Raw genomic sequence first — 16,421 nt, forward strand, 5'->3', positions numbered from 1 at the left:
CTGTAACTCCAGTTCTAGAGGTTCCAATGCCTCTGGCCTAACACCTGCATTTGCTTGAACACACAAGTTGTTAAATGCCTTTATTGGATGCCAAACTGTTGGTTAGGTACTAGCTATAGGAGAGATTAGCATCAGGGGCTTGTAGTGGACTGCCCTGGTCATTTGATGCCTCTCAGTTGTCATGTGATTGGTGAGCACTGTGGGAGTCTGAGGTTGAGCACAGCCAGGAACATGTGCACCCAAGTGCCTGGAACCTCTGCCCTGCACAGGTGAAAGAGCTTATGTGTGAGCCTGTTGGAACACTAATATGACCCATGCTCTTAGAAACTACCCAGTGTCACCTGATTATGTGTTTAGTTCTCAGGAAGTTAAGACTGCGGGTGGGAAATGAAGCATCATGAAAAATAACATTTTACAAAGGCCAGAGTAAGAATTAGCATTTATGGCCGGGCGGTGGTGTCGCACGCCTTTAATCCCAGCACTTGGGAGGCAGAGGCAGTCGGATTTCTGAGTTCGAGGCCAGCCTGGTCTACAGAGTGAGTTCCAGGACAGCCAGGACTACACAGAGAAACCCTGTCTCGAAAAACCAAAAAAAAAAAAAAAAAAAAAAGAATTAGCATTTAGTGTGGATTACTGGGTTTGTTGTTTTGTTTCAATGCAGTTGGTTTCATAAACCTAAAATTAAAAAGATAATGTAGCTGAGAGAAACTTCATGTTGGTAAAATGTTTAAACACATACCCTATTTCGTTTATCAATTTCTACAGAAGTTTAGACCCAGAAATCCTATTTTATAGGAAATAGGAGCCCTCTTCTGCCTTCCTTTTGAGTCTTATTCAACTGTGTGCCAATATTGAACGTATGTGTGAAAACCAGAGGCACCTTGACTACTGATCCACCCTCTGGCAGTTCAGAGCCAGGAAGGAACTTTGTCAAGATCTTGCTTACTGCTTCTCTGTAGGATCTGTCCCTGGATCTTTCAGTACAATGAACACTGGCTTCTGGGGAGAGGTGGGTAGAAACTGGTGGATGAGGTCCCCAAAGTTGGGACTGGCCAACAGCCTATAGCAATCACCTGGAGAACTCTATTCCAAGGAATAAAGATCAGGGGGCCTGCAAGGACGGGTCCACGCAGCCCAGAGAGGAGCAGACACAGGAGCACACACAGGTGCAGTGTCTAGAATCTGACTCAAATTGGACTCAACCTCACAGCAGCTGTAAACTCAGTATCTTTTCATCTGTTCCCTGTTTTCTTTGCCGGCCCAGGGCTATATTCTGTGGCTTCACTAGTTTGTAGTTTTACATTTCCCAGGATATACACACCTAGACCAACCTTGGAAGTTGCATGGGCAAAGTTTGTATTTTTCCTATTTCCAGCTCTGAACACAGATTTAAGCCACCCTGTGAAGAGTCCAGGAAACAAGTGGGGGGTTTTGTTTTTAACACAGTGATTTCCACAATGACAGGCTTGGAAACCACAGACTGGAGGGAGACACAGCTGTGTGACCTTGATTAACAGTGATACTAACAGTGAGTGCCAGGTACAGGTACTAAATGCCTTGTAAATAGCTCAGTTGATCCTTGAATCCTTAAATAATGTTTATTTAGATGTCATGAAACTAAAGCCTAAAGTGAAGTAAATTGCTGAAATCAGCAGCTGGTCCGTGGTGTGCTGGGAACCTAAATCCAGACTGTCTGTTGCCTTTGGAGCCCTCCTTAACCACTACCTCCTGGACCATCAGTCACTAAGCCTGTTGCCCAATCTAAAAATCAGGCAGCAGTTTCTCTATGAGAGCTCAAGGTTTGGGTGTAGTTTCTAAAGGGCCTGGTGCATAGACGACAAGAAATGTCACTCATACAGAAGTGTGTGTCATTTTTATTCTGAGGCTTTAGCATGAGATGATCTTGGGTAGTCAGTCACCTAACAGCTTTCTTTAACAGTTTCAGAGCACCACCCAAGGCCTACCAGATTTCCACAACTTTGGGTCTTCCCAGTTTCTTGCTTTTGTTTAATAAATAAATATATAGATTAGGCTGACCTGGAATTCATAGATAGCCACCTGCTTCTGCCTCCAGAGATTAAAGGTATGCACCACCAAACCCAGCTTTAAATGTTTTAATTGTCTAATTGTGGGGTGTTGTAGAGACTAGGTTGTGCACATGAACGGAGTCCTCACAATCCAGAAGCAGGTGTAATAGGCAGTTGTGAACCGCCTGATGTAGGTGTTGAGAACTGAGCTTTGGTCCTCTGTAAGAGCAGCCAAGTGCTCTTAACCACTGAGCCATCTCTCCAGCCCCTCCACCTTTGTAAATCAGCTCTCTTAGTCCCACTAACGGATGTGGAGAGCTAATGTCCCACCTAGGATTTTACTCTTGGACCCAAATGCCCACATTTAGTCACACAAGCCCATTTACTCGGCACCGATCATGAGCTGGCTTCTACCAACGTGAGAATACTGTCCATTCCCAGGCACAGAGCCTGGACTGCAGACATGCAGCGCAAAGGAGGTGGCCTACTGGGTGGCACAATGAGAACCGAGTCTGTTTACTGAGTGGCAGGCAACACTGAAGCTGGTGGCCTTTGATTCTTCTCTGTGCCTAGCAGTGGGACAACTGATGGGCATAGGAAGGGCCAGAACCTGACTGGTTTCTCGACACCAAAGCTCTAAGGCTGAGGGTGTCACATGCAACCTTCTAGGACCAAACCAACCTCGAACCCAAAGAGGCAGGAATAGCATCAGTCCCATCAGAGTCTAAGTCCCTTGAGACTTTACCCTAGGTCCTCCAACAAGAGATAGCTGGTACCCTAATCCCCAATCCCCTGTGCAGCGGAGGCTGGAAGTGTGGCTTCCCCAGCACCTAGATGACTTTTTCTAAAAGTACTCAAATTTCTTCATAGTCGTGGTCATCCACATCTGAGTCAGGCAGGAGATGTGACTCAGTGGTAGAGGGCTTGCCGAGTGAGCTCGTGGATTTGGGTTTCATACTCAGCGCTGAGGAAGAAAAGAAAGTTCAGGTCATTCAGAATCTTTGTCTTTAGGCAAGTTCCTTTCCCCCTTTCAGTTTCATCCCCTGAACAGGGAAGGAATTGGCCTGACTGGCTCAGAACTACAGTTCACTTTCCTTGAACACTGTGGCCATTTTACTGTCCTGTTTGTCCAGAGGACATCGTGTTTAGGACTGGACTCATTGCATCACTGGGGTCTGGAGTCTACAGTGAAAGACTAGAGACTTTTCCACCTGACTCACTCCATATAAGCTTGGCTCTCAAACTAGGACCACAGTAGGGTTCCCTGGGCAGAGCCATCAGAGATGGGAGATGGCTTTGATGGGCCAAACTCACCTAGGTTCTGTGTTTGGGGATTGGACTTGCCGTCTTTCTTGTGGACAGAAATCTTGCTGTACACATTTGATCTGTTCTTGGGAAGGGATTCCAAGGTCTTCGCCTTGAGTTCAGGCTGTGGGCAGGATTGCTGTGGTTCTCCAGCTTGAGGCTGAGCAAGATAAAAACAAACAAACTAGAAAGCAGTAAAGGTACAAGAATCAGGTGCTGAGCCCTCGAGATGGAGTTGCCCTACAGTGACAGCTTGCTGTGTGCTTTTCTGGGTCAGGCTTCTCGTGGACAGAGTCCCTCGTGAGACTGAAACTACTCAAGAACTCGTTTTATCCAATGCTACGTGACTATATGATAATGAATGAACAGGAAGTAACTAAAGGGCTTCTGGGTGCAGTCCTAGCATGTCAGCCACTAAGATGGATGCTCAAAGAGGTAGCCTAGGCCAGGATCCCCACTCTCCCATCTTTGATTCCCCTTGGTTCATCCAGCAGTGCCCACCAGCCTTGGAGAAGTGGAATTTCTGTTCTCCTCCCCTCCTCTCATATCCTGCCTGGCTCTCTTTTTTAGGAAGAGAGACAGGGAGTAGAAAATGGCCGTGGACACAGCAGAGGTGACAAAGTAAATAGGGCCAGCTCTGCCCAGGAGTCAGGGCCTCACCTCTTCCTGAGCCTGAAGGAGGAATAAAAGTCCTAGCTGTGGGTCTAATATGTTGCAACAGGCCAAACCAGAGCCTTCCTGTGGCAGGAGTGGGAAATAGGGAGTAGTGGTGGGAGATAGCCCAGGAATGCCAGGCTGCAGTCAACTAACTCATGAGGAACCCTGATGCTATGTGGAGCCACTGAAGATTTAGGAGCTATGGAGGTTAGTTTTGACTGTTGACTTAGCACAACCTAGAGTTTCCTGGACAGTCTTATAATGAGGAGTTACCTAGATCAGGCCAGTCTATGGGCATATCTGTGGGGGATTGTCTTGACTGCCTATCAGTGTAGGACAACTTAGTAAGAATGTCAGCAAGAAAGCTAGCAGACCATATGCATGCAGCCGATCTTTCTGTTCTTAACATGGCTGGTCAGCTGTCTTGAGCCCCTGCCTCTGTGCCTTCCCTGCAGTGAATGACTGCAATCTGGAATTGTGAACTAAAATCCTTCTTCCTCTAAGTTGCTTTTGGTTTGGGGCATTTTATCACGGCAACATAAATCAAACTAGGTCAGGAGGCCATCCTAAGAGAGGAGGACTGCAAACATTAGGGTGAGAACAGACAGTGCTCCGCTGGGAAGTGGCAAGAAGATGACAGGAAAAGCACCAGGAACTTGGAGTCAGAATGTCTACACTCAAAGTCAGGCCTTCTGTTTAGTAACCCCGACTCCGATGCCTGTCAGAGTCTCGGTCTTCATTTTCCCAATCATAAAATACTGATAATCGGGCCGGGCCGTGATAGTGCATGCCTTTAATCCTAGCACTTGGGAGGCAGAGGCAGGCGGATTTCTGAGTTCGAGGCCAGCCTGGTCTACAGAGTGAGTTCCAGGAAAGCCAGGGCTACACAGAGAAAGCCTGTTTCGAAAAACAAAAACAAACAAACAAAAATACTGATAATTACACCAGCTTTAAGATTATGAGGCCCAAGTGGGAAGAACTGGTACCAAGAATAGAGCTTAGCGAGCTGCAAGTTCAATACAACTGAGACTCACCGAAGGCAAGAAGCAAGGGAAGGACCCAGGCTGACCCTAACAGGTGATCCCTCCCTGCCCGTGAGGGTCTGTCCATACCTTTACATGGTCCTCCTTACAGCTCTGTATGTGCTGCTGCTTCTTACTGATACCCTGCCTCTTTGGGGGCCTGGGTGGGGGGGCTTGGTTCTCAGAGGCTGGCAGCTTCCGGAGGCCATAGTAAAAAGCTTCTGACAGTTCCTCCACCGTAGCGACAGACAGTGGCCTAGCCACCTGGGCTGGTGATCCCTCAACCTCCACCACAGTCAGGTCCAGCCACCGGGGAGGGATCTCGAAACACATTTCTGGCTGGGAATTCAGGCTTACCACCAAAAAGGGCTCTGTGAGTTTCTCCTCCAGCCGCAGGCCAGGGAAGGAGGCCAGAGGGTCAGTAGGGTGACGGTTATCCTTGGCCACCACCTTGACCTCACAGGGCAGGGAGTACTGGGCAGTGAGGTCCGCTAGGCTATAGCGTCGGCTGTCATTCACTTCCTCCACAAAGCTACCAGAGAGGTAGAGGGGTAGCAAAATCTGTTCTTTGTCTTCTACCTCCTCGTAGTCCTCCTCTAAATCCTCCTCTTCCTCCCCAGACTGCTCACTCAGCCGCTGACATATCAAAACATCTATGTCCTGGCCTTTGGTCCCACAGACCTGGCCTGATCTCAGCACCTCCAGACGATCACCCACGGCCAAGAAAGAAAAGTCAGGATTCTCTTCCTCGTTCCCATCACAGTCTTTTGTGGCCACTACCCGGAGGGGCCGGCCTGGCTGGAGAGCACCCAAAAGGTCATAGGCCGTGGGGAACTCCCTTGGCCTCCGCTTGAGCTTGCCCTGGTAGCCCCCAGAGAGCATGAAGTATCTGGGCACTCTTCGGCTCTTGCTTGAAGCCACAACCCACCAGGGTGATGAGGCTGGACCATAGATGCAGAGCCTCTGGCCTTTGCGTAGGAAGCTCACCCACGGGCTGAGGAAGATGGGAGGACCCTCGGGAACCTCCAGGATCTCCGTGGACAGAGGGAAGGGGCCTCCCATGGCCAGCACCTCGCTCAGCAGCAATGGTTTGAAGAAGTGGATGTCCTGGGAGGAGGCGGTAACGTCTTCTACCTCCACCTCCAGAGTAGACGGGATCTTGACGACGCTCCTGCGCACTGCAGGGAGAAGGCAGTTCAGGGGCCCGGCATACCAGACAGGCAGGCGCAGCCCCGACCCCAGCTCTGACTCCTCCTTTCCCACCATCCTTTTCCTACTATACAGATTTTAGCCCAGTCTTTTTTAAATTTATTTTTATTTTTAAATTAAAATAATTTAAGAATGTAAATTTGTCTTTATTACTTTTAGCTGGGTATAGATGTGATCACAGAGGCTAGAGCAGTTGGATCCTAAAGGGGCTGGAGTTCCAGGGGGTTGTGAGCTGCCAAACACGTAACTCCAGTTCTAGAGAGATGTGACATTCTTTTCTGGGCTCCATGCACATGCTATACCGACATACATGCAGCCAAACACCCAGACACAAAATTAGTATTGTTGTTGTTATTATTATTATGGGTTTTTTTGAGGCAGAATTTCTCTGTGTAACAGTCCTAGTTGTCCTGGAATTTGCTTTCTAAACCAAGCTGGTCTCAAATTCACAGAGATCCTCCTGCATCTGGCCCCTGAACACTGGGATTAAAGGCATGCCCCACTACACCCAGCCCAATAATTTTTTTAAAAACCTCTTTATTAAAAACAAAAACACATGGGCCAGGTGTGATGGTGTATCATTACAGTCTCAGAGCTTGGGAGATGGAGTCAGGATGGTCAGGAAGGAGTTCAAGGCTAGGCAGGCTACATGAGATGCTATTTCAAAAATTTAAAAGCATGCTAAGGAGGCCATGAGGAGGGTCAAAATATTGCAGAAGGGTAACGTAAGGGGTGTGCTATGCTTGACAGATCCAGGGAAGCCAGAGTGACACACTTAAATTGAAACTTTGAGGATGAAAAAGGTGACCAAGTTAGGGGTGGTGTGAATTCTGACAGAGAAAATAAAATGCCAGTGGTAGGCAAAGGGACACCTTCAAGAGTGACCCAGAAGAGCATTTCCTTTTCCTTTTCTTCTCCATAAACAAAATAAAATCTGCTTTCTCATGCCATAGGTATGCATCTTTAAACAGGGGCTAACTAATTTGAAGTCGTTTGTTTTTTAACCGGGTATGGTGCCACACTTAGATACACCAGCACTTTACTTGGGAGTCAGAGGCAGGAGATCAGGAGCTGGAGACCAGCCTGGGCTACATGAGACCCAGCCTCAAAAAAAAAAAAAAAAGTTGCATTTAAAAATGTTTCTTTCTGCAGGGCCGTGGTGGCGCACGCCTTTAATCCCAGCACTTGGGAGGCAGAAGCAGGCGGATTTCTTGAGTTCAAGGCCAGCCTGGTCTACAGAGTGAGTTCCAGGACAGCCAGGGCTACACAGAGAAACCCTGTCTCGAAAAAAACAAAACAAAAAAAACCCAAAAAAACAAAAAAAGTTTCTTTCTGTTTTATTTACTTCTGAGAGTGCTGGAGATCAAGGGCTAACAAACACTACCACTGAACCAGCCTCTTTTTTGTTTGTTTGTTTTTTGTTTTGGTTTGGTTTTTTGAGACAGGGTTTCTCTGTGTAGCCCTGGCTGTCCAGGAACTCACTCTGTAGACCAGGCTGGCCTCAAACTCAGAGATCTGCCTGCCTCTGCCTCCCAAGTTCGAGGGTTAAAGGCGTGTGCCACCATTACCTGACCCTGTTTCCCTTTATTGATCTTTTACTATTTCTAAAACCTTTTTGTTTTTACATTTATTCATTTATTTGTATGGTTGTGTGTCTTTTTGTCTGTCTACCTATATGTATATAGGTGTGTGTTCATACCATGGTGTAACAGTGGACAGGGACAGTTGTCAAAGGACAACTTGCAGAAGCCAGTTCTCTCTTCCTCCGTTTAGGTCCCAGGGATGAACCTTGTGTACGGTAGTGGCAGCAACTTTATCTGCTGAGCCACTATCCCAACCCTGCTTTTTTAAAAAAATAATTTTAAAAAATTTTATTATTGGCATGTGTGTGTATGCACATGCCAAAGGAAACATGGAGGTCCGAGGACAATTTTCACGGCAAAAGCTGTCCCCTCCTTTAATTAATTAATTGTTTCGATTCTCAATTTTGAGACAGCATCTCTGTAGCTGGTGTGGAACCTAACCTTGAGAAAGCATGGAGGAGCTTGGGTGTGTATATCCCTTTCTCTTATCTCTTTTTACACCACATTTCCGCTGTTGTTGGGCATCTGTATTCTGTTACATTGCAGACATTGGGTAAGCAACCTGGAGCCCTCAGCCTATGCACAGAGTTGGGGGTACAGTTCCCAGCCACTCCACTCCCGCCTCCCCAGGTAACTTACTGTGCATGATGGCTTGGAGCATATACTGGGGCTTTAGGATCACAGAGTTCCAGGGTAGGCTGGGGCAGCTGAGCATAAGGCCCTGCATAGCTGGGTCCTGCAGGATTTGAAGCAGGGTTTGTGGAGCACTGGGCTTGCATCTCCAGAAGGGTCCCTTCTGGGAAAGGGGCAGATGATGGATGACCTCCTGGGTCTTTGAGACTTGGACACAGCGTGCATAGCGGGTCCCATGATGTCTTTCCACAGCCTCAAGTCTGAGGGGCTGGTCCTCAGGCACCACCCTGACCTCGGTGACAATCCTCTGAGTTGACTTGAAGTAAATCGGCCACTGTGTGGAGTTCTGGGTCATGGCAGAGACGAGATCCTCCAGGGTTCTGTAGCTCTGCAGGCTGCTGAGTGGGCTGAAGAGGCCTGTGGCATTCAGCAGAGGGAGGAAGAATGTGGAGGGAGGGTGCTGGGGGGCGGGCTCTGTAGATAACCCAGCCAGAACCCCTTCCAGGACAGCCGTCGAGGACCGGCCTGCATCTGGCCATCTAGACAAAAGGTCTAAAGATGGAGGCTGGATGACAGTGTGCAAAGGAGGGAAGAAATGATGACACAAGGGACACGGAAAAGGCCGGACAGTGGTGGTGCACGCCTTTAATCCCAGCACTTGGGAGGCAGAGGCAGGCGGATTTCTGAGTTCGAGGCCAGCCTGGTCTACAGAGTGAGTTCCAGGACAGCCAGGGCTATACAGAAAAACAAAAACAAAACAAACAAACAAACAAAAAAAGGGACACGGAACAGAATCAGGGCACATTCCTACACTCAAACTCACACGCACACAGGCACGCACACAGGCACGCACGTGCACACAACTGAGCTTTCCCAATTCTTGTTTTTAACTTAGCCAACCCATTTTCCCCCTTCAGACACCACCCCCATAGCTCCAAGCCCACACACCCAGTCTGTCTCTCCATCTTGGGGTAGCATTGTCTCTTTCTCCCAAATTGTAGCCCCAGGATTTACTAGCCTAGGGGCCTTCTGACACCCCACCCCTCAGTCTCTCTGCCAGGACCAACCGATGGCTCTCCCGCCATTCCTGCCACTCTCAGATGTTCTGCCACCAGGCTGCCCAATTGCCCAACTTCTGGAAACACTGGTTTCCTGTCCCAAAAGTCACTATCCAAATCTGATCAAGGAAATATCACAGAGCCGAGACTGAAGGACGGGACCTCGGGATATAGTTCAGTGATAGGCTGACTGTTCAGAGAGGCCCTAGACCTCAGTGCTAGAAGAAAAAAAAAGTGTTGATCTGGATTCTTTAAAAAAAAAAAAAAAAGTCCAAATGAAGACAAAGCAAAAGTGTAAGGACACATTCCAAGCTGAGACAGACTAAGAAATAGAAAGCGGAGAATGTCTGCTATCTGAGCTTGCGCTCACGGTGGAGGGAACGCTGCCTGGCATCCACAGCATGGTTGATGGACTTTGGATTTAAGCTGTGGGTTAGACAATACCATGGTATCGAAATTAAGTCCCGTGACTTTGATCACTACCCTCTAAGTGGTTCTGTGAGCAAATGTTCTCTAGGGGAAATGGTATCTGGAAAGAGGTGCCACACCCACAGTCTACAGTCAAAGCATCCCAAGGAAACATGTCTACACACCCATGTATGTGTTTATGTGTATGTGTGTGCAGGTGTGGACCCATATGTGCACCTCTGTGTGGGCGATGGGCCTGTACGTTTATGTGTGTATGGCTGTTGGATCTTAGTTGCAGGTATTTGAGAATTGGAAGAAATCTTCTATAGAGAAACAGAGCCTTCAAAGCACAGGAGGAAATATCTCATTTGGATATCTGAAAAGCCCCAGGCTCCTCAACAGATTCACAAGAAAAAAGTGTGTCAGTCCAGCCTAAGGGATCAGCTTCTGTCCAGGTCCGGCTGCCCGTTGGAAGCATGCTTGTGTGTGTGTGCATCTGTACGTACACACATGTGCGTTCAGAATGCGCCTGCTCTGTGCCAGCCTCTCTTCTGTTACCCCCTCAAAGCTCACATCAAGTCCAAGGGCTCCCATTAGAGGAGAAAGCCGAGGCCACCAGTATCAGGTTTCCCACCTACACTGCTCCCAGCCACAAATAACTTCCCGTTTTGTAATAACTGAGCCCCTCAGGGTTTATCTTATCTGTGTGGCTTGTTTGATTGCTTGTTTCCGTGACAGGGTCTCATGGATCTTAGGCTGGCATTGAAATCCAAAGATCTTTTTTTTTTCCTTCAATTTATTTTTATTTCACGTGCATTGGTGTTTTGCCTGCATGTATGTCTGTGTGAGACTGTTGGATCCCCTGGAACTGGAGTTGCAGACAGTTGTGAGCTGCCATGTGGGTACTGGGAATTGAACCTGAGTCCTCTGGAAGGACAGCCAATGTTCTTAACCACTGAGCCATCTCTCCAGCCCTCCAAAGAGAGCTTTCATTTTTCTTTACGTTTAAAAAAAAATCACATTTAAGCCAGGCAGTGCACGCATTCCCAGAACTCAGGAAGCAGATCATTATGAGTTTGAGGCCAGCCTGATCTACATGGTGATCAACCAACGCTATACAGTGATACCTTGTACCAATAAAGTAAAATCAATCACATTTATTTAGTGTGTGCATGCATGTACATGCTACAGCACATGTGTGGAACCCAGAGGACTACTTATAGGAGTCACTCTCTCCTTTCAGCTTGTAGGTGCCAGGAAGTGAGCTCAGATCATCAGGCTTGGAGGCATGAGACCAGGCGTGAGACCTCCCCCGCTCCTCCTACCTCCACCTCCCTTCTAGATTACAGGCATGCGCAGCACCCCAGCTGGATGATGCCGTGCTGAGGCTAGGACCCAGGACTTCGTGCACACTAGAGAAGCACCTACCAACTGAGCTGCATCTTCAGTCCCTGACCCTTTTTGAGATGGTGTCCCCTGCATCCTAGACCAACTTGCTATGAAGTTAAAGCTGGCCATGACTTCCCAGTCTTCAGTCTTTACCTCTCCTATGCTAGAATCCAGGCACGGGCCTCCACAGCCGCTTCCCCTGGGGTTTCCCAGGCATCAGATGGGCACATGGCACACTCCCATAGCTGGCTCTCTTGCTCGTGCCTCTACAGACCCACCCCATCCTGAGCTGCACCTGCTTCATGGGCCCTTGTCTTTGTTCCCTGTCACTCCAGAAGAGCCTAGTTCATCCTGAGTCCACACACCCAGATCCCCACAGGACACATGGGTGTCAGTAGATGTTTGATGAGTGAATGTGTAAGCAAACACAAAGACCAAAACCTGAAGACCTAGAGGCAGATGTGATCAGAAGGCTGGGACAAGCCAGACTTAGGGCATCCTCAAGGATGCCCTCTGAATGAGGATGCCCTAAGAATGTGCCCTTGGCCTTGTTGCTACATAACGGTAGATATGTCACCTTCACATGCAAAGCTAGAGGAATGGTTGTGCTGCTGAGAGTGGCAAGCCCACCCACAAGTGACTCAAGACACACCTACAGGATGCTAGGGCACCAGGGGATTCGGAGGTGCAACCCTTACCTGTGAAATTAGGATTGAGCTCCAACGTCTGACCTGTCTCTGCACACTCGCACACAACCTTCTGGAGGTGGATGTGGGTGACCTTGATTAGGTCCCCCGTGGAGAGGCAACATTCATTCCCAAAGAGCTCGTAGACGGAACCTGTGGAAACACGGACTCAGTTTCTCCTTTTGGCAAAGGCCTGGGTGGCCTGTGCCCTCTTCCGTACAAACTACTCAGCTGTTCCTGTCACCATATCTTTGTACTTAGAAGTACTGGGGACTGGACTGGATTTCAAACACAGGTAAGTATTCTAGCCCCTCCCCCAGCTGTAGCCTCAGGCTTCCTCCTTGCCTTCCCCTGCTAAAGGGCAACTGGCCCAGCCAGCCAGCCTCAGACAGCTTATGCGTCTCCACTGACCGCAGCAGGCCTGATGGTGCCCTTTCTCCCTGCTCTCCTGGAGTGCATAGTCTGGGCTGGTCTCTTTCAACATCCTTGCAGCCTCTGGGGGTAGATTCCACCCATGAAGCGGTAACTAGCCAGTGACTCCTGACTCCCGTATTACAGTTACAAAATCAGACCCAGGGTAGATACAGATGGCCAGGCGGGCACCTAGCTCTTCCCACACCCTGCTTTCTGCTTCAGATGAGTGAGCAGTGAGCTGCACGATTGCTTGTTCTCTCTCTCTCTCTCTCTCTCTCTCTCTCTCTCTCTCTCTCTCTCTTTCCTTCTATTGAAGTGAGCTCTCCTGTAGTTCAGCTTGTCCTGGAAGTCTTTCTACTAAAGACGATGTTGAACGGCTGATCCTCCTGCCTCTACCTCCAGAATTCTTGGATGGCAGGTGTATGCCACCATGCCGAATTCTTTGCAGTACCAGGAATCAAATCCAGGGTTTCATGCATGCTAGTGGAGCATTGTACCAACTGAGCTACGTCCCTCTGTTCCACTTTTAGCTTTTGTTTTGAAAATCCTGTTTATCTTGAATGCATTTCACAGCATGAGTGTGGAAGTCAGCACAACTCTTGGAGTCACTTCTTTCCTACTCTAACCACTGAGCCGTCTCTCCAGTCCCTTAATTTTGTTTTTGTTTTTGTTTTTTTGTTTTTTGTTTTTTTTGAGACAGGGTTTCTCTGTGTAGCCCTGGCTGTCCTGGAACTCACTCTGTAGACCAGGCTGGCCTTGAACTCAGAAATCCACCTGCCTCTGCCTCCCAAGTGCTGGGATTAAAGGCGCGCCACCACTGCCTGGCTAGGGAGTTGCGCTTAAGAGGATGTAGAAGGGATTGAGGCTCTGAGCGCAACCGCCAAGTCCAGCAATCACTTGTCTCGTGCAAAGTGCTAACTAAGGCTGTGGAGAACACTGGAAGATAAGCAGTAGAGATCTCACAGTGCTGTGTGCCCAGGATCCGTGTCCAGCGCCAGAGGATGGGAAACGGGGTGGCAGGACCTTGAGTCCACCTGGAGCCCCTCTCCCAGGGAAAGCTCACAGGGTCGAGAGAAACTGGTGTGAGACCTCACCCTAACTCCTCAGGAAAGTGCCCACAGAGTTGGTCAGAGGCGGACCTTGCGGCAGAAAAGCTTGTTAGCCACAGAGTTATCTATACCTGGCCCTGTGGCACTGATGCTTCACTGCCCTGAAGACGCGTGACTGCCCTTCCGGGAACGGGCCAGCAGTTTCCCTTTTCTAAATAAGTAGCGACAACAGTTTCTCATTCCTAAAAGTGACAGCTCGGAGAGGTGGTGCCAGCTCCGCCAATGATCAGTAAAGAGGCTAAATAGGGAATTCCAGGTCACCCTTAACAATAACAGAAAAGAGCCAGCAAGATATCGTCAGGTATTTTTACAGTATTTTTACAGTATTTTTACAGTATTTTTTACTCCCCAAGTCCCATATGGTGAAAGAAAACAAAAAAAGACAAAAGTTCTGTGACCTTCACATGCTTACGTGCACATGCACACCCCCAACAATAAATAAATAAATAAATAAATAAATGTAAACACTCAGAAGGCCAGCTGTGGTGGTACACATCTGCAACCACAGAACTCTTAGTCTGGAGAAGTCTGGGCTACACAAGAAGAACTTGTCTTAAACCAACCAACCAAACAAACAAAAAAAGGCTAAAGATCTTAGCTAAGAACTAGCTAGAGTGCTAGTCTAGGGTGTAAGATGGCTGGGGTCCCATCTGCAGGAAGGCCAGTACTGTGGGGGTGAGAAGAGGAAGACATGACAGTAGCAGGAGGCAGAACTTGGGGTATCAAGTCCAGGGTATTTACCTCCCAAACTGGAATTCCACTTGGTCAGGAATTCCACCACACCTTGCCGGTATGGTCATCTACCCTCCAAGTAACTTCATTTGCATACCAAACCACGTCACCCCGAGTTCTTCCACTTTTCCACCACCCCAGGTCAGAGCAGATGAGGAAACTCGGGTATTGTGACACAGGTAAGCAAGAGCAGCTGGGGGGTGGGGGGGGCTGTTCTGAGCTGGAGAAAGGATGACCACACTCCCAGAGCCCTACTTCAGGGACCCATCAGATTCCGATGGACCGGAGAGACTCACTATGGTGGCCCTTGCATGGTCCTCCTCGGTCTACAACCCACTTGGCCATCAGAACACTGGCAGTTGCTGTGGCAGAGCCTGGTTTCCTCACTCTAGGGAGCAGGATGAAGCAGGCATCCATGAGATGCTTGCTTGCTCCCTGAGGGAGGGGCCCTGAATCTCAGCATCTCCCTCCACTTTCTCCTCCGCCCTCTACAGAGCAGCCTGGTGTGTCTCTTATCCACGTCTCTTTTCATCCCTCCCTTACCCAAGTGGTCAGTCCCTGGTCACTTGCTATTTGGCCAGTAACTGATGGCTGTGTCCTGATATGTCCATCTCTTCTCTGCTATGAGTTGGGGAAAGCCGTGAGCAAGGAACAAATGTTCAGGCAAGAGCGGGAAGGCTCCCTAGTGGGGGTTGCCGGAAGACCATTCCAACTGAGAATCCAGTAGAGGAACAGGGAGCCTGGGAGGCAAGGGGCACAGAGCACAGTGAGAGGGCTGATCTGGCCCTTAAATTATGAACTGGAATAAATCTCGGCAGTAGGAGCTCAGAGCCCTGGGTCGGATCCCTGCAGAAAGGGAGAGAAGATAAGAAAAGAGAATGGAGGGAGGGAGAGAGAAAGAAAAAGGAACAGTGAACCAGGCATGGCAAGTTCAGGCAGAGGCAGATAGATCATCGTTGTAAATTTGAGGCCAGCCTGGGCTACAAAACAAGGTCCTCTCAAAACAAAACAAAAAACCCCCATAACTATAGTAAGCACCCTAGTGCCTGCCTGACATAATGAACGAGTGATCCCCAATTATTTATCCGGTTATATTTGTTATGTTATAATTGTTCTTGTAGCTTGAGACAAGATTTCTAGGCTGTTCAGGTTGCCCCTGCCTAGCTGCTACCCAGTTTCTGTTAGAATTACCCAGCAACCTCAGTTGAAAAAAAAATGTCTCTGTGTTAAACTCAGACTTCTCATCACCCGCGGGACAAACGCTGAAGTGCAGGGAGGTGGAGCCTTTTGGTGCGGATTCATAAACTTACAGCAAGTAGCACCGTCCGAATTCAACCCCCAATTTCCTCAGGATCTCACTCTAGCCCAGACTGACCTGGAATCAGACTAACCTCGAACTCGTGCCAATCCTCCTGCCTCAGCTCCCCAGTGTTGGGATTACAGGCATGATTCATCATGCCTGGCTCCTTCCACCCAGAGCCCACTCACCCTCAAAGTAGACTCCGGAGCAGACCCGCAGCACGCGCGGAAGGGAGGTGGGGTCCAGGCCGCTCACGAAGTCCTGCAGCGGCACCGGCTCCATGGTCGCGTCCGGACTAGAGTTGCTCAGACCAGTCTGCAATTTGCAGAAGACAGTCCGGAAGCCACGCCCACGGAGACCACGCCCCTCAGGTCGGGTTGGTAGGAACCCCAGAGCGTTCGCTGACTCCCTGAACTCTTGAGTGAGGGCTTTATTCCCCCCTGAGATGTCTCTTCATCTCTAAAATGGAATCATTTCTTAGGGTTTCTACTATTGTGATAAAAGCCACTTGGGGAGGGAAGGGTTTATTTCATCTTACAACTCTGGGATCACAGAGGGTAGTCAGAGCAGGACAGATATAAATACGGGGACTGGGGCTGGTACCGCAGCCATAAAGGAACACAGCTTACTGGTTTGCTCAGCTTGCTTTCTTACACAACTCAGGACCACTGCCCAAGATTGGCACCACCCACATCCTATGGGCTGGGCCCACCCACATCAATCATGAGTAGAGAAAATGCACGTCAGGCTTGCCTACAGGCAGTCTGATGGAGCCATTTTCTCAATAGAGGTTCCCAGATAATTCTAGATTGGGTAAATTGACCAAACAATTCCCACACCTTTCTTTACTTTGCTCCATTGAACAGATCTAACTTCAAGACTTGATAAT

General features: G+C 48.8%; 1 protein-coding gene across 2 annotated transcripts; it reads right to left on the bottom strand.

Annotated features, from left to right (window-relative positions):
- Nucleotides 1-1,856: 1,856 nt before the first annotated feature.
- Nucleotides 1,857-15,827, bottom strand: Themis2 (thymocyte selection associated family member 2). Of its 2 annotated transcripts, none has more exons than XM_028759623.1 (6): nt 15,721-15,827; nt 11,990-12,130; nt 8,443-8,853; nt 5,369-6,189; nt 3,342-3,492; nt 1,857-2,991 (listed from the first exon to the last, which is right to left on the bottom strand). In XM_028759623.1, the coding sequence occupies exons 1-6, from the start codon at nt 15,812-15,814 to the stop codon at nt 2,882-2,884; spliced, it is 1,728 nt and encodes a 575-aa protein (XP_028615456.1). In that variant the 5' UTR covers nt 15,815-15,827; the 3' UTR covers nt 1,857-2,881. The 2 variants fall into 2 exon arrangements, with proteins under 2 accessions (XP_028615456.1, XP_028615455.1); XM_028759622.1 differs by having other exon boundaries at nt 5,102-6,189.
- Between the last annotated feature and the right edge of the window lie 594 nt (nt 15,828-16,421).

This window comes from Grammomys surdaster, unplaced genomic scaffold, assembly GCF_004785775.1.
Source record: "Grammomys surdaster isolate TR1022 unplaced genomic scaffold, NIH_TR_1.0 126313, whole genome shotgun sequence".
Lineage (NCBI taxonomy): Eukaryota > Metazoa > Chordata > Mammalia > Rodentia > Muridae > Grammomys > Grammomys surdaster.